This window comes from Octopus bimaculoides, chromosome 9, assembly GCF_046866305.1.
Source record: "Octopus bimaculoides isolate indiv1 chromosome 9, ASM4686630v1, whole genome shotgun sequence".
Classification (NCBI taxonomy): Eukaryota; Metazoa; Mollusca; class Cephalopoda; order Octopoda; family Octopodidae; genus Octopus; species Octopus bimaculoides.
This window is the reverse complement of record NC_142936.1, coordinates 387,765-415,757: the sequence shown is the minus strand read 5'-3', so window position 1 is coordinate 415,757 and position 27,993 is coordinate 387,765. Positions and strand designations below refer to the sequence as shown.

The 27,993-nt window shown below is 34.7% G+C and overlaps 1 protein-coding gene across 2 annotated transcripts in view; it reads left to right on the top strand.

The window, feature by feature from the left end:
- Positions 1 to 27,993, top strand: part of LOC106880231 (polycystin-1-like protein 1) — a 247,369-nt gene that overhangs the window by 30,818 nt on the left and 188,558 nt on the right. For both annotated transcript variants that reach the window (XM_089356923.1, XM_089356922.1), the window contains exons 2-4: positions 19,760 to 19,886; positions 22,813 to 22,908; positions 25,499 to 25,689. In XM_089356923.1, the coding sequence (XP_089213049.1) occupies positions 19,760 to 19,886; positions 22,813 to 22,908; positions 25,499 to 25,689 (414 nt within the window). The remainder of the gene's footprint in view (positions 1 to 19,759; positions 19,887 to 22,812; positions 22,909 to 25,498; positions 25,690 to 27,993) is intronic.

Here is a 27,993-nt window from a genome sequence, read left to right as displayed (position 1 = left end):
AGATAAAAGAATTTCTACAACTAGAATGAAATGCAAAGGGTTTTCTGGGTCTGTAAAATAATCCTTTCTATCAGGGGTCTGAAATTTTGGAGTAAGTGTGTGGGTGTGGGTTGTTGTTGTTGTGGTGGTGGTGGGGTGCTTGTTGATTTCATCAGTTTCAGTGTTCAAATGGGACTTATATTATTGACCCCCAAAAAGATGAAAGGCAAAGTCAACCTTGGCAGAATTTGAACTCAGAAGGTAAAACCAGGAGTGAATACTGTGACTTGTCAAATAAATGTCTAAAAAGGAGAATGAAATAAATGTGAGTTTATTATGAGACCAGGAGTAGAAACGGTGAATTTGATTGATTTTTAAGTAGGATGTTAAGAAAATGAGAAGTTTGGGTTGAGTGACTTTCTGCAGTTTGAAAGCATCCAAGTGGAACAACCATGGATAAAATTAATGTTGATATCAGCAGCAACATAAACAAGTCAATAACAAGTTAGTTGATAACTAATTATTAAAAAGTTAAAATATTACTAAATTACTGCATATGGGCTGAATGAGTGTGAGCAAGAAAACTGAAAGCTGTGTGGCCTTAAAACTGATTATTTTGTTAATTTTATAACTTGATAAAGTTTGTAAACTGTTACATGACACTTACACACATGCACACACATGCACACACACGCACACACATGCACACACTTTTTCGCTCTCAATGTTTGCTTCAGTAAGCAGCTTCAATTTGGAGGAAGAGAAAGAAGAGAGAGAGTCTGTGTATGTGTGTGTGTGTGTTTGATTATGTTAAAAGCATGTGTGGTAAATGTATCCTAATTAGTGGACACAAATGTTTATATAATAAATATGCTCATCCATATACATACATACACACACATACATCATACATGCATGCATATATACATATATGTATGTGTATGTGTGTGTATATGTGTGTATGTGTAGACATACACACATATATACACACACACACACATGTATATTCTTTTATTTTTTTACTTGTTTCAGTCATTTGACTGTGGCCATGCTGGAGCACTGCATTTAGTCAAAACTAGTACTATATATATATATATATATATATATATATATATATATATATATATATATATATATATACATACATATATATATATATATATATATATATATATGTATTATCATCATCATCATTTAAAGCCTGTGTTCCATATGCTGGCATAGGTTGGATGGTTTGACAGAATCTAATGAACCCAAAGACTGCATCATGCTCCAATGTCTGTTTTGGGCATGGTTTCTATGACTGGATGGCCTTCTTAATACCAATCACTTTACAACAAGGACTGGGCTCTCTTTTTGTGCTACCTGCATAAAAACAGAGAGGAATACACACACTCATACACACAGGCATGTGCATGCACACACTCTCACACACACACATACACACACACACATGCATGCACATACTTGTGTATATAATTGACATTAAATGGTGAAACAAATAACCCCAAACTACATAGATTGCTATATTGCTATTTTGATAAGTATTTTAATATTTGGAAGTTGGAGCAATTTATCAAAAGTAAATTTTCATTACTCAAGCAAAATAGAGAAAAAAAAAATTACGATGAAAATAAAAAGTCAAGAAAACAACAAAATGAAATTTCTAACTCATCAAGAGATTTCAGAGTATTCTAGAATTACAGGCTGAGTTTTCTCTCCAAGAATTGCCATCTCAGATTCTATGTTACTCTATCTGACATCTTCACCTCTTAGAGCAAAGAATTCACTGATATCAAACAAAGACAGGATATTCACCATTCCAGGCTTTGATGGTTTCCAGATGGCTTAATGTTCCATTTTAGATTTAATATTTAGAAAATATCCACCTTTTATTTCTTGCTTCACCCCCCCCCCCCACTCCCATTATCTCTTTTCTATTTCTTTAACCATACGTAGAAGACCTTCTTTGGTCCTAGAAAGTTTTCCTCCAAGGCACCAGTCTGGGCAAGGTTGTTTATGGAAGACCAGCAGTCACCCATGCATACCAGCCTCCCCTCTCTACACCACTGATGTTATCCAAGGGAAAGGCAAAGGGGCCGATACAGCTTGGCACCAGTGATGTTGCAACTCATTTGTACAGCTGAGTGAACTGGAACAACGTGACATAAAGTGTCTTGCTCAAGAACACAACACACAGCCCGGTCTGGCAATCAAGCTCACTACCTCGTAATTATTAGCCTGATGCTCTTACCACTGAGCCATGTGCCTTCACTATGCTTACTCTATAGCAAAGTAACATTTCTATTCTTTTGTTATTATTTACTCTTTAAAAATCTCATCAGTGCATTATAATTTAATAGATTCATTCTTTCTATGCTTAATTAATTATATATAAAAAAAAAAAACAAAAAAAGACAGAAACCCTTCTTTCATTTTCATTTAGTTGTTCTTATAATGTAGCATAACACCAAATTAGTCTCCACTCGGTGGACACTGTTAACGATTCATTGTTATATTAGTTGTAGTTGCACAAAAAATCAAAATTGTTGGAATAAAATTCCTCTTAAATTGTATTAAAACCTTTCATATATTTTGATATATTTTATTGGATTGAGGAAAATTTATGATTTTTTTCTCATTTGAAATTCATTCAGGGCAGCAGGAATTACGAGGGTTATATTTAATCAATCATTTAAAATTTAGTTAATGTTTTGTTAGCTGTTTGTTTACTTATTTTTATTAAATCTTGTTGCCAAAGAAATTTTATATAAGAGAAGAAATTTAATTAAGCTTCTTTTAATGAAGATTTTTTTCTCATTTTGCATAGTTTTGTTTGGCTTGCAAAATAATAAAATAGAAAATACGCCCCCCCCCCCAAAACTACTGAAGTTTCTTTAAAATCATAAAAGAACTCTCATAGCTTTTTCCAAAACAACTTCATGTCAAGTATAATTAGTGTAAGTTTGATTTTGTTAATATCAGCTATTAAAGACGCTAATTACAAGAATTAAAATTATTGTTTTTCTATTGATTAATGACAGGGAAAAATGTCTGTAATTCCAGGGCAAATTGTTGAATTGTTGTTTGTTGGATTTTAACAATTGAATTTTGGATTCTAGATAAACCGTGATATTAAACAGATTGCATTGAGTATTATTTCAAAATTATTTTGCAAATTTGGCACAGAGAAGCCTAAGAAATTGTAGCCACACATCATATTGCTCACAGATGTATAGAAAGTTATAAAAGCCAGAAGTCAGAAATTGTGTAGATTTTTGAAATGCTTTTATTGCGGTATTTGTCATGGGATGAAAATAGACAACACATGCAATTCGACAAAAAGATCTCACTGATTTTGTGGTTAATAGTTTATTGAGTTGGGTTAAAATGGAAGCAATATGAATCTAACTGGTTCCAGCTTAGGGGTGTTGATAAGAGTGAAAGTTTATTCAGTAGACATGTCCAGTTTATACCAACATGGAAAAGGATGTTAAATTATTTATGATGATGATGATGATGATGTTGATTTCAGTACTTATAAACCAACAGAATATAAAATCTTGCTCAGCCATTGTAGATGGCAAAAACTAATTACATTCTGTTAGAAATATAAGCATTGATGGTAACCGTAACAAACCAAGATATAGAACCAACATAGATGAATGTCTTCAAAATACATTCTTTACGATGACACATTTTTCTCTTCACACCATGCAAGTGTTTGAACAAATTCACATTCAAAAAAGACACATAAACTTTTCGTTGCCTGAATAGAAGTGTTTTGAAAACTGTTCTTGGATGAAGACAAAATGGGAATTGGAATTGATTGCAAATTTCTTACATATTTGCAGACAACAAAGTTCTTATGTTAGGAAAACCAACCAAACTTCAAACTATGTCATAATAATTGACTACAAGAAACATAACAGTATGGCTAAGGTTCCATAAACTGATGGCTCTTTTGAAAACCAAAACATCAAATAATAAAGAGTTCTGCCTATGCTGGCCATGAATTACTTCAAACTGGTTAACCTTCCAGAGGACAAGTCATCATTTTGAAAAGTTAGACTCCCATAAGAACCGGACAAAAGACGAATTTAAAATCAACGTGTCATCACAAAGATTTCTTATTTTGCAGAAACATAGAATCTGATCAAAAAGTAATGAAACCCCATAAAAAAAAAGAGATCTGAAATTAAACAAAACTAAATGTTATTGAAATGGAGTTGGGTTGGACATATCCAGCGAACAGGTGACAACAAATGGATGAAAATGTTGACAAACTGGATTCTGAGAAATGGTCAAGGAAACAGTTTGAAAAAGAATGAGATGGAAGAATGAATTGGATAGACTTGAGAAAAAATTAGAGATCAGACTTTCCAAACTAAAAATAAAAGAGGGGGAAAAGAAGATTTTTTTTTCCTTTATAATCTAGCAGTGGGACAGCAATGACTGATGCGATTGGTAGCCCTCTGTTAATGATTTTAATTATTATAGAGATATTGTGTCTTGGCAGATTAAGCAAGTTTTAATTTTTAGAATGTTTTTGAAATCTTTGAAATAACCTAAATTTATTTGAAAATTTGTAGATGAAGGCAAATAGAACTCATGTAAAACAGGTTTCAAATGAAATGAACTACACATACATAAGCATACCAATGGTTTGGGGCTTCTCAATATTGCTAATCCTTATTCAATAAAACCTGCTTTGATGATATTAAACTCAATTAGGTGGATCAGCTGTGTCAGTCTTCAGGCAACAGATGTTATATCTTACTCTAAAACCACTTTCTGAAACTCCCTATAAAACTGTGTACTTACCACACTCCATTATTTACACACCTGTGTGTGTGTGTGTGTGTGTGTGTGTGTGTGTGTGTGCATGCGCATGTATGAATGTGTGTGCATGTGTTGGATATTAGAAAAGAATAATTAGATAAGAAAGCCCTATATGAGAACACCCATCTGGACGGCTCATGTGTAAAAACTGACAATTTCCAAAATGATATTGTTTTAATCTCATCTTTTGATTAATTATCACTTGCATATGTTGCAGATTGTTGCACCCACATGAAAGCAGGAAACATTAACAGAAATTAGTCTATCAACAAATTGTATTACTTATGAAAGAAAAAAAGGAAGTTTTTATCTGGTTTGAGGAAACCAAAACTAAAATACTGAAAAGTCTATAACTAGTCTTGTTTGAACATCTTTTGATCAAAGATGGAACACCAAAATGATGTATTGAGCATTTTAATGTTGTTTTTTTTTTATATAACAAAAATAGAAAAGCAACCCCCTCTTATATACTTGTAGTAATAAGCTGATGGATTCTCAGGCAGTGTTTATATTTTTAATGCTGTGGCCACCACCAGATTGAATGGTACAATCCAGGGGTTGAAACCATAGTGATATCTGGTTGGTCAGCTGATGATGGGAATGCACATATGTTATGTTCGATTGTGCATTTCTTATATCCTAGTTTCATTATTCTGGGTTGTTCTTCTTTCTTGTAATGTGGGAAGGGTTTGTGGCTTCATAATCTGTGGGGATTGCTTTCTTTGGTGTTGTTTGGTTTTCTTCATAGGTAACCTAATTAGGCTTGGACAATGCTTTAATGTTGGTGTCTAGTTTTGGGAGGTTCTGTAGCATACATATATATATATACTACAAAATGTAAGAAATGTCTGAACAGTCATTCTGTACCTGAAAAATGGTGACAGGGTGTATATAATAATTATGTAAAATAATAACCAGGACATTTGTTTCTTCAACATCACAAGCAAAAAAGTTGGTTTTGTAAAGTCCGACTGTTTTTTCAGTATTATCAGCAAATCTTTCTGCAAATTGCCAAAAGTTGTCAGAATATTCTACTGTTAGATTCACAATGGATTTTTCTTCCTTTCCGATTCCTAGAACACTGTTGGGAATAGCACTTTCAGTTGTTATATGTTCCTTTCTTCGAATTACTAATGTACTTGCCTTAATTAACATGCATGATAGCCCCTCCCAAATTTCCTTCAAGATTTTGTCACATCCCCATATATCGCAAAATGACATCCTTCTTTCAAGAGGATGTACAAATACTACAATTCACTGCAATAGTGAACCCTTTGGACATCTTTGGTCTGAATCTTAGCATCACCTTTTTTTTCGGAATCTTCACGTTTCTAAAGCATTCTTTTTAAAACTTCAACTGAAGGATGGACTCTACCTGCACACATGGAAAGAAAGATACAATTTCAAAGGACTGAATGCCAACATTAGGCTCTGTGTGTGTGTGTGTGTGTTTGAGATCTGAGATATATCAGTTGCTAATGATGCTGTAGACACTACAGTTGCACACCCGTAGCCTGCAAACTTTAGATTGACTATCATCCTGAAGTTGACAAATATGCAGGGCCACGATACAAAATAATTCACCATTCATTATCATAGACAATTAATTACAAAGTATAGGCAATGTTAACAGCAATATTCTCTCTGTTTGATGTCAAAAATCATTTGCTCAGAAAGCACATAATTTTGTCTTTCTTTTTGTTGATTCAGTTATTATTTAACCTTAGTCAGCTTAGTACACATTCCTGGAAGATTATGAAACTTGGCATCCGTACCAAGAGAGCAGTGGACAACCCATACGGGCATTGATACGTGTTTTGTTGTTTGGTAATGAGACATATGTCAGAAAGTGAGAGAAGAAAACAGTTTCTCGACTCACTGCTTTGTTTGTCTCACATGGGAAAACAGGGAATTACACACTAAAGTCTTTCCCACCACCTAACAGTGTTTGCTCTGCATTGGTTTGCTCTACATTGGTTTGCTCTCCTCCTCATTTGGTAAATGAAAGATGGATGAGTTCGAAAAGAAACCCACTTTAGAAAAATTGTATTTTGCCGGTCGTCTTTAGCTGCAAGAGCAACAAGTAAGTATTAAACAGTGATATTGAATACTTATAAAGCAATTATCTCCAATTAAGAACTCAGCTGGACAAATAAAGAAATTTGTAATAATGCCTAGTACTTGTAAAACAACCTGGTGATCAGTCACACCAGCCAATATGTTTGAGATTGCCAACCTATCTGCAGCCTCCACAGATAAGAGACAATATGATGGGAAGCAAAACCGAATGGTGTCTGTTGAAGTGGAGTGAAACTGCTAAGTCTGCACATGCATCATTACTGAGTGGGACTTCTATATTCTTTATTCTGTTTTTCAATGGGTTGTGTAACCTTCAAAAGATACAAGTAGAAACTAAGGTTATTTTTGAACAGAATCAACAATTGAAAGTTTGCATTAATTCATAAAACACTTGTATAATATAAATGAATTTAAAAATTTATTTTTAAACATTACTATGAATGTTTTTATAAAATTTCACAATATGTGTATATTTGCAATAGATTCTGGAATTAAAAACTAAAATCAGTATATTTCTTACACAAACTGCTATGGTTAAAAGGGTAGATAGAGGTGTTTTAACCTTCAAGGTTACACAAGTAGTGTATTCTGCTCTAAAAAATGTTCCTCTTATAGTTTATAGAAATGTTTAAATTTTTATAGTTTTTAAAGTAAATGAGATGTAAAAGGAATTTTGTACAAGTAAAGGGTATATTGGTATCATGCTAAATGGAAGTTGATACAGGTTTGGGCAAATGTAAAGCAAATGTAAAGCTGATGACCATTCTATGTCTGTACCTGTTGTTCTTGTTCTGTCTTCATTGTATTGTGAATACATTTTTGCTGCTTCCAAATAAAACAGCAAATTAGAATTGTCTGCAGACCTCCCTGTGTATACCTTGGCATTTTACTTCAATGAACTGCTTTTACAGACAGAGTAATTTATTAAGTGTGACATACAATACTATCCTCAATTTGTAACCAATGGATGACAGCTGTTGACAATAAAAGGACATTCATCAGTGATAGCTGAACAAGTTAGTAGCTTTTCTACTTGAGAAACTTTTGTTAGATTCTAATTGGTCTTTAATACATAAGTTTACATCAAAATATACTCTTTACAGAGATTATTTTCTCTTTGCCTGTGTAAATTGTAATCATTCCACCTTTTAAACATTGGTCTTCAATTATTCTTCAGCTCTATAATTTGGTTATTTAACCCTTAACAGATTAGAAGGGATGTTGAAAACTCAGCATTTTTCAACTAAATTATAGGAGAGCCGCTGCATAATGAACTCGTTAGAATCAGCTCTTTAAATGACTTCCTTTCAAAAAGATAGACTCAATCACTACATTCCAAAAACAGCATATTATCTAGAATTTTGTAGCAACATGGCAATGAGTTTTGTCAATGTATTTTCTAGCTTTCTTGACTGCAGATACAAAGTTTGGGAGACGTACAATTCCTTCTTTTTCTCAATGGGAAGCAAACTTCTTTACCATATGCCCATGCTTGCACCATATATACATCTTGTGCAGGACACCTCTGTCTCCACCCTATACCTTAAATCTGTCAAATGAAACAAAGCCACGCCCACTCACTACTACTCCCTGCTCCCACTTGAGGGCTTCTTGTCTTGCAAGGTACTTGGTGATCCTCTCAGTGCTGGTACCACGCATAAAAAGCACTTGGCATGCTCTGTAAAGTGGTTGGCATGTTAGGAAGGGCATCCAGCTGGAGAAACTATGCCAAAACACAATATGGAACCTGGCCTTGCCAGCTCCTGTCAAACTGTCCAACCCATGCCAGCATGGAAAAGAGATGTTGATAGTGATAATGGTTTTATATATATATATACTGACCATCAAAGAAGATTCCAAGAACATTATATTGTGTCACACCACTCTTGTATTTTTCTTTTCTTTCTCCTTCCTCTTCTTTCCTTACTCCTACTTCTCTTCCTTCTTCATCTCCTCCTTCTCCTCCCTCGGCTGCTCCTGCTTAAACCATCAATTCTTTGTACTCATAAAACTATTTCCCTTCAGATTTACTACTACCTACTTACCAATCATTCACAAGAGAGAGAGAGAGAGTGCAATGTCAGTGTGCAAAAGTGCAAATGTTGTTGAGAAAAGAATTAGGTATAAGAGGAATCAGATGCAAGAGAGACAATTGAGCTGGTTTGGTGCTGTGATGCATATGGATAAGTGCAGCTGCATAAAATAGTGCCAGTTGCTTAATGTGAATGGAAGTTGTGGAAGAGAGAGAAAGATCCAGGAAAATGTGGGACAAAGTAATGAATGATGATCTCGAAGCGCTGAACCGCTGAACAAAGGGGGTGACAAAGACACGACGACTGAAAAGTCCCTGTTCTGCAGAGGACTTGTCCACTGCAGCAAAAATAATGTCTTGAAAGCATTCTGTTATTAATTTTATGCTTGTAACCCATTCTACTTCAAAATGCATTCCCCACATCTCAGTCTTCTAAAGCCCAGCTTTGCATCACACTTCTGTCTAGGGAAATTTCTAGTAGCTGTAATCTCTCTCCATGCATGCATCTATGTATGTGTGTGTGTGTGGATACATATATATGTATATGTGTGTGTGTATGTAGGTGTATACATGTGTTTCTTTGTCTTGCATGTGAATTGTAAACAAACATCACAGTCGTACAAACAGTGTCCTTTGTTTTCAATCTAACTTTAGGTTAGTTAAACTGTTTGTGACATATTTCAAAATTGAAAGGCAAATTCACTACAGAGAAAAATTCTCTTTTATGGTGAAGAAGGTGTTTCAACGCTAATCAGAGAGAATTTCTTCTCCAAGGTAATTGCAATGAATTTGCCTTCATATTGTTTAATGAATGGACAATATTCCATTTTCTTTTTATCTGAAATTTGCTCTGCAAAACCACCCGAGAGAACTTATGGTTTTATTTTCAGTAGTGAATTCATTGCTTAAAATGTCACTTTTCTTAAAGAAATAGTTATGTGAAATGATGTGAAAAGTATTGAAGAAAGGAAATATTTGAATAAGAGCAAATGCAGTTATTATAAATTGATGATATTTACTAGTAATTAATAAGTTTATAAAGTTTTGTTTGAGAAGAATATCATAAAACTACACAGCATATTGTCTGTAATAGAGAAGTGGCTAAGTATACCAATCTATGCCTTATAGATAAACAATAATATTGTATATAAAGTATGGCGTCAAACATTACTGATGCTAATATCTGTCCTAGTTTCATTGACATCTTTAGATGGAAGTGAAGATTTTAATATTGTCAGGAAGTGAAATCTGGTGCTGTTGCAACTAAAAATAGTAGATTTTTACAGAATGATGTTGGATGTTGGATATGAAAAGTTAAAGCATCTGTGTTCTAGTGAAAATAAATCATGTTTTTTGTGGTTAGCAAGAACTAACAGCAGTTTTAAATTCAGATCATTTCTTTTTAAACAAACTGGATAAATTAACCGAGTTAAATTAGTCAACTTTCTTCTTGGATCTTTTTATTTCTCTCAAGTTTTACATGTATAAATCAGAACTCCTTTCAACTCTTAACATGAAATACTTCATCAAAGTCTACAATTGCCCCAGCATCTCTTATTATGGCTGGAGATGCCAAACACACAAGCACACACATATGTGCATACATGTACACGCACACGCACACACACACAGAGCATTCTGAATGAGGAGAGGTGCCTCTTCACTTAGTTTGACTTCATCTGAAGAAGCAGGTGTTTACCATTGAGGTTCCAGAAATACAAGCCAATGGACCAACGTAAACAAAATGTATAAGAATAACTCCCCGCACACACACGGAGGTAGGTACAAGTGACAGTTTATGTGACACCAGTACCCATGAGCCCTCAAGGCAAGGACCTCTCAACTGAGGAAAAGATGTAAAGGACATAGCTGTATATGTATGGACAGCCATGGTTTTACTTAGCTTCGAATGTCTTCTCAAGCACAGAAAACCATCAGAAGTCTCAGCCCCTTGTCATCTCTTCTGTCTGGAGATCCTTTCTCACTGTTTTGTTCCATGTCTTCCTGGGTCTACCCCTTCCACAGGTTCCCTCCACAATATTAGAGATTGGCACTTCTTTAAGCAGCTGTCCTCATCCGTATGCATCACATGACCCCACCAGCTCAGCCCCCTCTCGTGCACACTACACCTGATGCCTCTTATGATAAATGCATGAGGTTCGAGAAGGAATTATTTGAAGCAGGCTTTTACTGATTCTCTTGCTGTCACCAACCTTTAATTATGTTCAAGTGAGGAAGGGATTGTTTTTATTCTTGAGGTCTTTGTAAGCAAAGTCAACAAAGAATGTCAACATCAGCCAATGACAACCATAAGTATATCAACAACATTTACACACACACACAACACATTCATCATCATCATCATGATGCCATACTGCTAGGGGTTGGATTGTTTAACAGGGTTCAACAGGCTGGAGGACCTCATTTTTCTCCAAGGCCTCATTTTTGGCATGGTTTCCATGGTTACAGGATGTACTGGCTGCATTTTTTCATGCTATCAACTCTATAGAGTTTGCTTTGCCATCATCAAGACCAAAGACAACTCTCAAGCCATGTGTTGTCACTACTTGAATCAATAATCAATCACTTAGGGCAGAGGTCACCAAACTCTTTCCAAGGTGGGCCAGATAAGCCTGGTACTTATTCTGTTGATCTCTTTTACTGAACTGCTATGTTACTGGGGACATGAACAAACTAACACCAGTCATCAAGTGGTAATGGCGAACAACCTCATGGTCCCAGGTTCAATCCCACTTCATGGCATCTTCTACTATAGCCTCAGGCTGAGCAATGATTTGTGAGTGGATTTGGTAGATGGAACCTGAAAGAAACCAGAACCATGTGGTTAGGAAGCAAACTTCTTACCTCACACCGATGCCTCGGCCTATCCGGCCATGTGGTGGAGAGATACAATTTAAGAAAAGCTACTTTATACTGCTGGCTTTGTTAAGAATAAAATTCTTTCATGAGGGAGATGGAAAGCATCTTTTAATGTTACATGCAAACCAATGTTGTCAAATAAGAAAATAAAGGTCTATTAGTTTGAAGATATTTAAATGAGAGTGAGGGGAAATATCAGTAAAAAAAGAAGAAAAAAAAACAAACAAACAAAAAACAAAACAAAACAAAAAAACAAAACAAAAAACAAAAAAACCCCCCAGAACTGTGCTGATAACTACAGGCTCTTGTTAGAAGTACCAGTCAGATGGTGACATTTTCATTGGACTTTATACTTCTTTATAATGTTATGTATACAGCAATTTTAAAATATATATATATATACATGTGTGTGTGTGTGTGTGCATATGTATTTATATATACACATTTGTGCATGTATGCATCTTACTATCTATCATTGTGTATATATGTATGTATGTATGAATGAATGTATGTATCTATCTCTGCATGTATGTATGTATGCATGTAGGAGCCTACTTTTGAGTGTGTGCAGAAAGACCCTCCACACAGAACCTTAGAAATATTTTTAACTCGTCCTCATATTGTTGTTACTTTTGTTGCTTTTAGGATTTAAAAATTCTAGGAAGAACATAGATGTGAGTGAAATGTTATAATTATAGCCAAACAGATAATGATGTATTATAATGAGTCACACAAGTGGGAATTTGTTAAATTATAGGAACAACCTTTATGAGTTTCCCAACTTAAAGTACGAACTTGTCAGAGTTATTTGTGAATGTATCATCAAGGAAAGTAGTTTGACCAACTTTGCAAGAAATGTCTGGCTTTGTGTGGGAAATGTTTCTTTTGACCGAAAGATACAAAACACCAAAGTAGAATTTAATGAATAAGAGTTGCAGTAATTGGAAATAACTGAAAATGTTTCCAAATATAAAGATTTCTATAGAATTGTTCATAAGAATGCTTTTGTATTGTTTTACTTTCACTGAAGCCTCTTAGAAGTTTACAGTATTTCAAGCTTTGTTGAAATAAAGAACACAATTGCTTTTTTATTTTTGGAATTATTTGTTTAAAATATTTCATGCAATATTCTTTTCATGGTATGATTTTAGGTTTTTTAGTCCACACATGTTTAAACAGTTTAAAATAGCCTGATTTTCATAAAAGATATATATTTGGAATTTGAGATTTCGTCTTCTGACAAGGGATTCTGTTTACTGATTCTTCTGGACATAAGCTTGACTATGTTTTGCTGAGAACTAATTTTTAATACCACTCTTTAAAGTCTACTGAGGATAAAATGTCAGTTCAAAGCTAGAATTCATTAAAAAATATGATATATTTCCAGTTTTCTTTGCTGACATGGGTGGGTCTGCATGATTAGTTCTCTACCTTTTGTCTTTTTTTTTTTTGTGTCCTTTTTTTTTCTGCTCGTTTGAGGTCCCTTGGCTCTTGGCCTAGTTCTACTCAGGTTACCACCCTTATTGGTTTACTCTCTTTTTATTACCCTTTATTACTGCATGTTCTTACCAGTTCAGTGATCTTTCTTGCAAACAACATTTGATGCTTTTAATTCACAGCTGGTTTTTTTTTTTTGGTAATTCATTCTATCTTTTTCTATTCTAATTAATTCATTACTTCTTCATTCTCTTCTAGCTTCTAAGATATCCTACAACTTTTCTCATCTTAGAATATACAAATCACACACAAGGATTTCTGTATGGTAGCATATGGATGCACAAATCAATGCAGAGTGGAAGAATAAAGCAGGATGTCTGTGCACCAACTCTTCCACTAGACTAGAATAAAATGCTGTGTATAAGTTTTCAGTAAAACGAACTGAAAAAATGTTGGACACAGCAGTTTATTCATTCTCACATCACAATTTATTCATTAATGATAAAGAATTTTAAAATTATGTTCACAGTTCTATTTCCATAATTTCTTGTTCTCTTTGCCAATCAAAACTGAACAACAACACATGGAACAGCAACTCTGTTAGTTCTCAAAGAGTGCCTGATGGTCTTTGATCCTTCTGTGTGGGTTTGAGAGCTGAATCCTTTTCGCTGATATGGAACAAAGAATTCAGGCATTTGAACAGAAATGCTCCAGAAGGCCCCTAACCCTAACCCTAACCCTAACCCTAACCCTAACCCTGACACAGAACACAAAATGAACAGCTTTGTCAATAAATATACTGGTAGACAGGAGCTACTCCTTGAGTGGACAAAAAGATGAAAGCTCACTTGGTACAGTCATGTATTTCGTCACAATTCCTTGTCCCAAACCATTCTTCAGGGCACAGTTGAGGGAAGACGAAAGAGAGGCAGACATTACAACCTTGTATTATCACATTACAACCTTTATTATCACATAACAACACCTGATATTCCATTTTCCCCTAGCATATCAACACTTCAAAACTATAAAGCCATACATTTTCATTTCTTCATTCTACCTAAAGCTAGGAATGGAAGCATAAGTGTTTCATTCAACATCCCTAAACAGCCTTTAATCAGGGACCTTTTGAGCCTGATGGACTGCTCGACGTGAAGAAGATTCTAACTGGGCCCCACCTGCAAGGTCATGCCCTGTTTATCTTGAAATGAGGTCACCATGTCACGCACATATGGTGGTGATGCATGTGCCTAGTGCACCTTTATCAAACAGATCGTCATGATGAGTATACTGGGATTATTATTATTATTATTATTATTATTATTATTATTATTATTATTATTATTGATGATGATGATGAGGATGAATAGCATAGGCAGAATGCTGAAAGATTTCAAAGATGGTTAATTTGAGTTAATCAACCAAATTACTTATTTTATTGACTTTGAAGTGATAAATGACAAAGTGAACTCTAATGGGATTTGAACTTAAAACAAAGCAACAAATCTACATTCCATGTGGTTATATTGTTTGAAACTCTACTGATTCTGCCAGCCACTGTCTTGACTTCTTACTTTAAATTTCATGTCGAGAAAGTCTGCGATAATCTGTCTAGTTTTGCTTTATAGCTTACACCGAATAGCCTAAAATTTTCAACCCCAATATGTATTGTATTACGTTTAATAGTTGTCAGATCTTGGATGTACCGGGAGACTGGCATTAACAAAGATCAGTTATCACTTTCTAGATTTGAACATTCATAGTCAGACTCAAGGATTATTCCAAGCTGTTTAGAAAATTACTGGAAGGTTGCTGAGTTTAAGTGCAGTCAGGATTGAAGCTGCCAGAACCAGATTCCTGTCTGTCAATTATCTTGACCAAAGTGACAATTCTTTAAACTTTAAACTCTATTCATGACAGCTTCATCATATACATGCATGCATGCATGTGTGTGTGTGTGTGCACACACACACTCACACACATGGCTGGATTCAACAAGTGTTTGTGAAAAATCTCATACAGAAACTATTTCATTCTGTATAGCATAAACAATGAACACTGTAATATACATTACAAACTGTATTACACATAGTGGTGCATTATTGGTGATAGGAGAGAGGAATATATTCTAAAAGTATGCTGTAGGTAAGGCCTTTAAAGCAAAGTCGTTGGTAGGTTCTCTCTGTGATGACATTAGACATGATATTAATTTTTTTTTTTTAAATTCATGTTGAGAGACAAGGAAAAAAGGATTCTATATGATGTTGAAGTGAAACAACATCAAAAGCCTGTATTTATTATAAATAGGAATTTATTTGAAATGTGTATAGTGAAATATGTATAGTGAAATATGTATAGTGAAATATGTATTCCTTTTTCTAAAAGCAGTAAGACCTATTTTATTGACTTAGTATGTTTGAAAAACAAAGCTGACTCTGTTTTTGAACTGTCAAGTGACAGGCGCTGAACTAAACACGGTAAAGAATATACTAGTTTGGTTTTCTACCATTTGTGCTTCCTTTACAGTTCACAGCAACAATATTGGTAGAAAAGCTGTAGTTTTAGAGGAACTTGTATTAAATGTAATCTACACAGGAAACAACAAACATTCCAGATATAAATTATTACTACAAGATGATGATGATTATGATGATGACAAAGAAGATCATTGGACCATTAACATAACATTTTGTGCTTTTCACATATCATTTTAGTTAGTTTATATCCAATCAGGGACTGTAGTTTTTTCATTTTATTAGAATTTTCTAAGTAATGTAGCAACTCTTCTTAGTAGACTACAATTATAAATGAAATGGCGCATTTGTGCTTAATTAGGAAAAATGTGAGCATTGTGAAAGAATGTTAGGTGAAAGAGAAAATGGCTCAAGCCTCTGTCATAGGTCATCGTTCATTTAAAGAAACAATCTTTGCAATACTCATTGGCCTAGTCCCAACATCAAGAATTTTATCTTCTGCTTTAGTAGATTTGGTGTGAATCAGAAAGAGAGATGGGTGTAATGTGAAAGTTGAAAGTTTTGGAGAAAGGATCTTCTGGAGTCAAGTGTTTCATTCTAAATAGAGTCTTAATTTGGAGTTAAGAAATTTTAGATAAACATGAAAAAGCTGGATTTTTGTAATTTTGTAATGACATGATGAAGCTTGAAGAAGCAGATTAAGTTGATTAAAATTTTTTTTTACTGTAACACAGAATTGAGAGATCATGGCTCTGATGCTACAGACGTGTGGTAAGAATGTCTCAGGAAAGAATCACTGGACAGGTTTTATGGACAAAAGCCAAACTAGCAGAAGATTCAGGTTTAGACTACAAGCAAGTTGGTTGGATAACATCCATGAGCTTGGTTGGTTTCTCTTGGGGATCCAGCTGGATTAATTAAAGACAATTGCTTTGAAAGGATCTGATGGAAGATGTACTTGTGGACACCTGCCCCCATGACCCTTTCAGGAATAAGTGAGTGCAGAAGATGAGGTGAGAGATGAACACAGAAAGTATCACCATTCATTCTCAGTTCAGCTACAAAAGAAGATTGTTCTGAAATCACATCCAGAAACACTCTTATTTTCATAAACTGTTACAGAGGCTGATGAAAATAAAAACAATGAATAAAATAAAAATGCTTAAAAATACTATAGAAAATGACAAAAACAAAGCTCAATAGCAATCTTGGATCTTTGATTTTAGGGCCAACATTTATATCAGTTATATTTCTATATAACATTTATATCAATTATATTGGTTTGTATAAGAAGTACTATTTTAATTAAGTTCAAAAATATAGAATTTATGTGTTATGATTCCAAAATTTTCTCTTTTGGATTTAATTAAAAATATTAGTAGGGATGATGACCAAATGAGTGGGATTGTGAAGACAATCAACCAAAATCGGGTTCCATCAAAGGATCTCCAGCATATTATTGTTCAACAGGGTGTGTAGCTCAAAGACCAGGCAGTCTCTCCTGGTCAAGCTGCTACTTCACTATATTGAGAGGATACAACTCTGGTACTACAGAGATGAGGTCAGAATATTGCAGGAAAGAATAGCAAGACAAGTTCTTCAAACTGAGTGAACTGGCAGGAGACATAGGGTTTAGAGAAGGCGAAAAAGATGGTTGACTAATATTTATCATCACAGGTGGTCATGCTTGGGTATCCTGCTGGTACTGCCAGTTGCTTCTGGTCGTACCCTATGGAGGAGGTGCCTGGATATTTCCCCCCTTCAACCCTTCAATGAAGAATAAATGGATAGAGAAGAGATAATTTTGATATCTCTCTGGTCATATTTCTTATGGCATCATCTTTTCTACATTTTTAAACAGCAAACTGCCAGGAGTCTCAGTCCCCTGTCATCCCCTCTGTGAGGCCCAACATCTAAAAATCCTTTCTCACCACTTTGCCCCACATCCTCCTGGATCTACTCCTTCGACATGTTCCCTCCACAAATTCTTTTCACTATTTTTGTAACATTTCACTTCATCATCATTCTCATCGTCATTTAACGTCTGCTTTTCATGCTAGCATGGGTTGGACGATTTGACTGAGGACTGGTGAAACCAGATGGCGACACCAGGCTCCAATCTGATTTGGCAGAGTTTCTTCATTTACTTTATTAATACTTTAGCAAAATATGAGTCATTTTCTCATTTTCTTTTCCATGCACAAATTTATTGCCTTGTCTCAAATATCACAAGATTTTAACTATAAGAACAAATTCGCAATAAAGTGGATGTATGACACAGTTTCTTAGTTCTTCGTTTTATCCCATTATGTGAAGGCCTTTCTTTGAGAAAAGGCTTGATGTCACAACTTCCAAATTAACTGCCTCATAATTTTTGTACTTGAAACAGGGATAGCCAAGTTAACATACTGAGTGAACTAAAAGGAATTTTCAATCCTATGAAAGAAAAATCTTTACTGTTAATTACAATTCTTGTGAAGGAATACAAGAGAGAGAATTTAAAAGTTTAAATTGATTGTAATTAAATGTTGACCTACAGTGAGTAATGTATGATAATGAATGCCAAAACAAATTTGTGTGTCAGTGTGTCACACTTTGACCCCCCCCCCTCTCACTGTTCAATAACACTTCTATTCCTCCTGCTGGCTTGAGAGTAACAGTAGGCATAGAGACGGAGACAACAGTGATGGTGGTGGTGGTAGTTAAGGTGGTCAGGGATGATGGTGATAGTAAGAGATGTAAAAAATGGCAAAGTCAAAGGTATTGATAGTGGTGACATCAGAAGTCTGAATGGTGTGTGTATGGTACTTGTGATGGTGATGCTTGAAAACAATCAACAGAAAGAGAGAGAGAGAGAGAGAGAGAGAGGTTAGACAGAAAAAAAAAATTATACTGACACCCAAATGGGAAGACAAAAAATGTTTATCACATAGCTTTGCAATAAGTTCCAAGTTGACAAATTATATCATTGTTTTTATGAAAATTGTTCATTGCTTGAAAAATATTGGTCAAGTTTAACATAATTTAATATGTACTCAATGCATAAAGTGTCATTGTTGGGCTCAAGGCCCGATGAAGAGCCCTCCACAGGAGCTAACTTAAAAGCTGCCCAATAGGTGAAAGAAATAGGGTGAAGTTGCATTTTGTAATTACGGAAGCTTTCCATTGCAGTAGCAAAAATGGTCGGAGATTTATGGAATGAATGATACACGAGAGACAAAAGGATGAGAACCACCACAAACGTATAATTTGGGTGGAATTAGTGTTTGTCATTTTTTAAGGTCAATGATGTCATAACACCATTTTGATATTGTTGATATTGATAAAAACCACAATAAATATATCAGAATTGACAGACATTCTGTTGTCAATTGAAATATATATTAGTTTCACTTCTCTCTCTCTCTCTCGTAGTATTTCAGGCAGAAGAAAGTTCTACCTCTTCCTCCTCCTCCTCCTTAGGGCAACAATGGAATCATTTACTCAACTATTTCTTTCTGTTTCTTTAACTACACTTATCCACTGACAAAAACAGAATTATAATAAATTTTATCAGATACAAAATAGGCTAAACAAGTGGATCCCCCTCAATGGTTTATTGATAACTTTGGGTATTTAAATCATTTATGAAACCCAGCTGCTTTTAGCTCAAGAAATTGTAAATTAGACCAATCTCAATATTTAATGGAAATTTTCTCTTCAGGTTCCCTTGTTTTATGAAATGATTTTAGCTCTTAGTTTTGATATTCCCTCGAGAATCATCTTCAGTGGATAACACACCGTTTATATTTTTGATTAAAGTTCTGTTCTATATTGCAATCAGGAAATTGATGCTGATTATGGCGCCATTTAAATAGAAATGTCAGAGATTCATATGATCTTTTCTTTACAGGCTTCACTTCTCCCATCACCACAATGTTTTGGGACCTCAGAGAATGAAACACAAATTGTTGTAACATTTCAACCTCATAATTGTCATATATGTCACCTTGTTTGAAGATATCCTAAGACATGGTTGACCTTTTGTCTTTTCCAGCTATTGTCTCACCAAACAGCTGGTATCAAGGCTGTTATAGTGTAAAGGAGATCTCATCAAGTCTATCAGAATGGCTCTCAGGCAATTGGAATCTATTAGACTGCACTCAAAAATGTTTCCTGCAGGGGTAAGTTTAGAACTTTTTTTTTTTTTTATCTCTGATTTAATAGTAAGAACGGAGATTTTACAAGAAATGTAGCATATATTTTAGAATGCTAATGATATGAAAATATTAACAATATTAAAACACTAACAAGGTGGTGAGTTGGCAGAATTGTTACCGTGCTGAGCAAAATGCTTAGCAGTGTTTCATCTGTGTTTAGGATCTGAGTTCAAATACCACTGCGATTGACTTTACCTTTCATCCCTTTGGGGTTGATAAAATAAATACCAGTCATGTACCGGGGTCAATGTTATCGACTTACCCACTCCATCGGACTTGCTGGCCTTGTGCCAAAATTTGAATCCAATATTAAAATACTTACAATATTAAAATACTAATAATATTAAAATACAATATTATGAATGTAAAAATAATGACCTCTTTGATAATAAATAAATTCTTTTTTTCTAAATTTTCAATTCTTTATCCTGCAACCGACAGAAACACTTGCCCAATCCCAGGCAAAATCCAAATCATCAATGTCCCCCATTGTGACTTCGTAGCAAAATCCATTCCTCGACTCAAATTACATTCTGGCATCCATCGCAGCAAACAGATGCAGCTTCTTCAGGTTTTATGAAGTGTGTCATTTTCATTTCTATTTGTTCAAGATTTCGTCTCCTTGCGGCCATACTGGAGCACTGCCTTGAGAAATTTTAGTCAAACTAATTTACCCCTGAACTTGTCTTCTTTTTAAGCCTGGTACTTATTCAATCAGTCTCTGTTGCTGAACTGCTAAGTTAGGAGGATCTAATCTTTGGTACATTGCATTTTCTCTAGAATTGTTTCCCCCCGCCACTGTCCTGTTACTACAGGGGAGAAAACTCATATGATGACATAATGCACCTACTGTGTGCTAAAGGTTAAATACACAAACACTGGTTGTCAAGTGGTGGTCAACACAAACACACACAGACATGACAGGCTTTTTTCACAAGGCTTTGACTGGCCTGAGGCTGTAGTAGAAGACACTTGCTCAAGGTGTCATGTAGTGATACTGAACTTGGAATCATGTGGTTGGGCTGCAAATTTCTTACCACACAACCATGTATATTCGTATGTTTTGCAAGTATTATTTCCATTACATAATTGGTATTTTACTGCTGCTGTGTTCTGGATATCTTCTTTTAGGGATAATAATTCTGCTTTTGAGTATCTGTTTCTTCTTTTTCCCTGATATCTCTCCTTACATTTGAAAGAGCATAATTGGTGTTCTCAGCTTGACATTTGGATGGTTGTTTCTCCAAACTCTATAAGGTATAATTTGTATTACATTCTTTTGTGGGAAATATCTGGACAGTACACAAAACCCTCAGAACTTTGTGGGGTTTAATCCTTGTCCATTTGTCTTCTTTCTAAGTTTCTTGCTATTTTCTATCATAAGTGAGTTGCTGGGACGTTTCACCCCTCCAAGTTCTTCAGTTTCTTTTTGTGATTGTTATTCTTTAACCCTAACCCTAACCCTAACCAAGAATGTTCCAGCTTTTTCTCCCAGCATCCTCTCACTTTTAGGGCTTTACAACTAAACCCATGTATTCTACCCCTGTCTTTTGAGACACTAAGTTGTAATTTGAGGAAAATTTGACTGAATTAAAATTCCCGTAATTGGTTTTTTATTCCTAAAGGGTAATTTAGCAGAGTCTTAAACTTAGCATGTTTTTATCAATACTTTTTCTTGCAAATAAACCCTCACTTGGTGATTTATTTAATGTTTTGTGTATTTGTTGGTGGTGTACATATGTGTATGTTTGGCTTACAGCTGCAATATTGTCACCATTCTTTCTTCCACTTGCAACAAGTCCTGTAACCCCTAACCCTAACCCTTTTACTGCTATGATTCTCGATGATTTTCTCAAGATTTTTGTATCTCTGTGGAGTCCTATTTTGTTTAGCTTCTGTGTGTTGGAGTTGTTTCACTGAAACTAAATTTCCTGTTTGATGCACCACACACTTCATCTGGATTTATCATTATCTTGCTATTTGTAATTTTTTTTCTCTCTTCTTTTTCAATGCCATACCAGATTATTATGATTCATCTCAGGTAGTCCATTATATAGCAATAATATGCAATTATGTGTATCTGTATTGCGAGTGAGAAGTAGGTTTTGGTGGAAAGAACCTGAGCCAAGCAACATGATGACCAGTCGACAGGTGAAACTGCTATCAGGACACTACAGAGAGATTTGGATATGTTATGGACTATAAGTTGGAAATATACTAAGATGATGGATATGTTTCTGGAATTTAGAAAATTTGTAACAAATCAAAAATAAATAGCAGCAGACACACTAATTTGGTGATCTTTAAGTTTTGGACTTTCACTTTCTCATTCTGCATTTAGTTTCATTTTCATTTTTGCTGTTGTTACACATGTTCATATGTATGTATTGTGTGTGTGTGTGTGTGCACACACATACATACATGCACATATAAATATGCATACTTTTATATATATATATATATATATATATATATATATATATATATACACACACACATGATCATCATTATTGTTTAACATCTGTTTTCCATGCTGGCATGGGTTAGATGGTTAAACAAGATTCAGTGGATTGGACACACACACACACACACACACACACACACACACACGGTCTCTCACCCCCTCTCTCTCTGTATATATATGTAGAGAGAGAGAGATAACATCTCTCTTTTCGTTTGCCTATCTACCTATGCATTGTTTTGCAATTCTTCATTGGTTATCAAACAAATGCTACTTACGTTGAAGGATTTACATGTGGCTGTTTAGTTGTTCAAGGGCTGACATGTTATTAAAGACCATTTATTTATTTTATGAAACCTTAAATATGATACCATGTAGGTATATGCCTAATTGCAGTTTATTTTTATTTTCCAAAATTTTTCATTGTAGATATACTCTCGCCGGAATGTCAAATTCCAGCAAATGTCTTTGTACAAATTCTACCATCAATTTATCAGAAGAACAATTGTCAGCTTGTGACGAAAGGTAAAGTGTCATGTTTTTTCCTTAATATTTAAATGTTAAATCTGCTGCATCAATAATAAATGCCTTGTACAAACAGATTCAACCTCCAAACACACCCAGCCTCCACACACACTCTACCTCTAAACAGGCTCAGCGTCCAGAGAGACTCAGCTTCCAAATAGGCTCAGCCTCCAAACAGACTCAGCCCTCAAACAAACTCAGCCTCCAAATGTACACACACTCAGCCTCCGACCACACTCAGCCTCCAACCACACTCAGCCTCCAAACACACTCAACCTCCAACCACACTCAACCTCCAATCACACTCAGCCTCTAAACACACCCAGCCTCCAAACACACTCAACCTCCAACCACACTCAGCCTCCAAACAGATGGAGTTTAACTACATCCTTCACATTTAATTATCATGTGATAATTATTTCGAGTGTGTTATCGGAGCAGACTGAAATATGACAAGAGATGTGATTTGCTGGAGGAGGAAGAGGAGGAGGAGGAGGAGGAGGATTGTTCAGTAATATTCAAAACTACAATAAAAAAATTTCTAAAATTTCATGTTTAATCTAATCTTGAGCCTTAAAATCAATTTCTTCTGAAAGTCTATTCACATCACGTCATCTTTGTTAAACCATTAATTGTATTTAATTAAGATGTGGCCCTTTACATAATTGCAAAAAAAAAAAAAGAATCTTTTGTTGAAATAGCCTCTCCTAAAACAAGGCGAAGTATATTCAAGCTAATCGTCTTACCTCTTGTTGAAGCAGCTAGAATTCTAAGCCATTTCTCTTTCCTGGGTTCCCAAATCAAAATATGTTCTGAATTACATCATAAAAATATCTAATTAGATTGTTAATTAGATGCAGATTAGATTAAAGCAACACTTGGTTGTTTGCAGTAATTTAATGGTGAACATATTTATTCTTGAACCAATGCAGGCTTATATATTATAAAAGGTTGGGGAGATTTGATTCAACAATAATAAGCTGCATCTTGAATTTAGCTCTATGTCAACTTTTAATTCCTTTCAGAATGGTTTTAACATCTGCCTTTGATAAAACTGTGTGTTTTGATGTTCCTTATTGTGCCGAAACTTAAAGTTTTGTTTTTAATAAATGTAAAGAAACCAGAGTAACATTAAATGTCAGAAACTGTCTTTTAGGCTGTTATTTGATCAACTTAGAATGTGGCTGTGATGTTTTAAAAGTGTTGTGCTTTTTGAAACGAAATACTAAATGTGGTGGGTGAATGATAACTGGAGTTAACTAATGGCTAAAAATGTCCAGAGTTCAAACCCGATGGATGTAACCAGTATTTTAACCAAGTTCTAAAATATTCAGATGGTACCACCATTATCGATATAATTTCTGAAAAACACAAAATTAAAACTAATGTTTAATAATATTTGTATGGCACTATAGAAGAGGGGTGAACCAGTTGAATTTTTTTCTGTGGCTATGGGGTGTGTATGTGCCCTATCACTTGTGAAGGGTCTTAACAGGGCAAAAAAACAAAAAACAATAATTAACTTGCTTCATTGAACCTAACTCCATAAATAGCTGAGTACTTGATGTGAAGTGGTCAAGAAAGAGTGGCAGCAGCCATTAGCTACAAATTACTTCAAGACAACTAACATGATTTCTTTGAAGAATAAAAAGACAAAAATGGGCAAGCTCATTGGATTGCTGAAAGTCTTTGAAAAAACTTGAGGGAATGTTGCTGAAATATATGGATTCAGAACAAGAAATAAAAGAAAGATATAAAAAAAATAAAATGGTGGAAGACTTGAGAGGAACATCAACAAAGTCTCAAGCCATTTTCCTTAGAAATGTTTTTTTTTTTTATTGTAACATTCTCTCAGAAAGAAGTGAAAGGAAAACATATTCACTATGTTGTCTGTAGGGTTAAGATTAGCCTTAGATTTAGGGTTAAGATTAGCCTTAGATTTAGGGTTAAGATTAGCCTTAGTTTTATTTGGTTTACTTAATGATAATCTGAATAACTGGTTGTTAATGAACAGTTTGCCAATGTCTTTAAAACAAGCCAAATTGAATCCAGCAAGTTGTAAATGTTTCGCAAATTACCTGACAGGAATCCTATGCAAAAACGAATTGAAACGTATGGAAGTATAAAATCTTAGAGCAAAAGATATTGAGGGTATGGGAAATGGAATTCTAAATAATATCAGTTCTAACTGAAGGTCTTAGGAATCCTGAACTAAGACTAATGAATCAATTGAAAAGTCTTTCTGCTTTCTGACAGAATACAGTTTATTAGATCTGGTTTCTGATATATAACTGAAAGTACTGAACATCACCTGAGATATGTTGTCCTCTGTTTCTATAAAGTAACACTTAATATTAATCAACTACAAATTCAATAATTATAATAATTATAATGGAAGACAGGTATATTGAGAAAAGGTAGTAACATTTCCACCAACTTTATCAATGTTACTGCTGTCAGGAATCAAAGACAAAAATCTACCACCACCAGTTAAGGATTCTAAATCTAACATCTTTACCTTCCCAGAAATAAAATACATTCATCAAATATTCTCCATGAAGAAATTTTACATATTTCCTTTTCTTTACAGTTGTTCAGTTGGTCTTGACTTCAAGTGTGGAGGTTTTAGCCATGGTCAACCCTTTGTAAGCCTCTATGAGTCTTTAGGGCCGTATATCACCAGTTCCTCCTTGGTTGTAGTTGCTGATCACATAGTCATTAACCGTCCGGTTACTTTAGACACTTTTGCTCAGTTGGGAAAAGTGTACAATTCCACAGATGGTATGTATTCTCATTATTTATGCATATTCTATTAACTCAATTTTTAATTACTTACCTAACAAACTGATATTCAATTTTTCTGTCCTTTAAGATGAGAATAGAGATTTTTAAAACTTTCACAATAACAGTCCACATAAAAATTAGCAACAACCTTCTAACTACATATGAAGAAAACAGTTCTGGATCAAAATTTGGATCAAGTATTATTCCTGAATTTCAACCAGTGTCATGATATCTACAGACATGCTAGAAATACATGTACAGAAATCATTTGATAATTTATTTGAAGTTTTCACAACTGCTAATTGGAACTTATTTATCAAAGAGATTTAATTCTATTTTCACAATCAAATCTTAAAATCCAATCAAAAGTAAAAACAGGATACAAAGTAAAATATGGCAACTGTTACCATATCTTGTATCAGCTGATAGTCTCTTTTAATCAGTTAAAGGATATTGTCTGGAATTAACATCAAAATCTAAATCAGTTAAATAAACCTGACAAATTTAACCATGCAACAAACTCTCCTTAAGGTGGTGGACTGGCAGAATTGTTAGCATCCTGGGTAAAATGCTTAATCACGTTTCATCTGTCTTTGCATTCTGAGTTCAAATTCCACCAAGGTCAATTGTGCCTTTCATCCTTTCAGGGTCTACAAAATAAGTACTAGTTGTGTACTGGGGTCAATGCAATCAACTTACCTCTCCTCAGAATTGCTGGCCTTGTGCCAAAATTTGAATCCGATATCGTAAGAAATCTCAAGTTCTGGATTAAAAGAGTCCACTTTTAACTGTTTGACCTGACCTGAATTGTGAAAAATATATAAATCTTAAAATAAGAGCAAATAAGAGCTTTTGTTTGCTGCCTATAGAGTCTAATATAGGAAATATTTTATATGAGTTTGTACAAGTATTAATAATTATTTTAAATGGCAAAAAGAAGTTTATACTAAAACATCCAATGAAATGTATTCCAGACACCTTTTCTTTGCATGATTCCAGAATCTTGATGCAAACATCATAAGGTTTTTGAAAGCTTTAACAACCAATGAAAATAAATCCTTAAAGAGGTTCTTTTCAGGGGTGCAACCATTATAAGGACCAAACCACTAGAGAATCAAATTGTAACACTGGATAGTACCGTTCAACAGGTTAAATCTTTACAACAATCTCAGTCTGTTGCAAAATTCTAACTTGGTTTTGTTGTAAATACCAAAACATGTAGAATATGTTTTTTCTGCAACAATTCCCATTTCCCATCACAAAAGTATAGCAAATCTATACATCTATAGGCGTAGGAGTGGCTGTGTGGTAAGTAGCTTGCTTACGAACCATATGGTTCCGGGTTCAGTCCCACTGTGTGGCACCTTGGGCAAATGTCTTCTACTATAGCCTCGGGCTGACCAAAGCCTTGTGAGTGGATTTGGTAGACGGAAACTGAAGAAGTCTGTCGTGTATATATATATATATATATATATATATATATGTATGTATGTGTGTGTGTATATGTTTGTGTGTCTGTGTTTGTCCCCCCAACATCGCTTGACAACCGATGCTGGTGTGTTTACGTCCCCGTAACTTAGCGGTTCGGTAAAAGAGCCCGATAGAATAAGTACTAGGCTTACAAAGAATAAGTCCTGGGGTCGATTTACTTAACTAAAGGCGGTGCTCCAGCATGGCCACAGTCAAATGACTGAAACAAGTAAAAGAGTAGAAAAAACAAAAGCAAAAAGCAAACAAGGGAAATAACTCCTATAAGATTAGTTAAAATTTTGGGGACAAAATGGACGAAAGAGGTTGGCGTTGGTGTGACCTTTGGAGTTCATGGACCAAAAGAATCAGATGTGTTTTAGTGTTATTGAACCTCGTCAGAGAGACATACTACCCAGTTGGTAAGATTAAAGGGTTTCTCTATCTCTCTCTCTCTCTCTGTCTCCATTAAGGATTAAAGGTATGTAGTAATGTTTATTATGAATATCAACAATTGGGCCGCGAGAAAATATTTGAATGGAACATTTTGCATTCTAAATACAAAACCTATTTTAGATTGTCTAAAAATATCGACCCCCTAATTCTATTGGAATTATCTGTCTTGTTTGTTGGGGCTAAGATTTTAAACATCCAAGACAGTGGCTTTTTCTACAACTTGCATGGATAATTTCAATGACTTGCAGTTTTCAACTCCCTGTATTGTACTCTGAAAGACCCCGTCGTAAGCAGAATGCTCGTCTGAAGTATATTTCTTCTCAGTTATGTTGTTGATGTTTATAACCGTACTCTTCCTACGTTGACCAACAAAAGTGT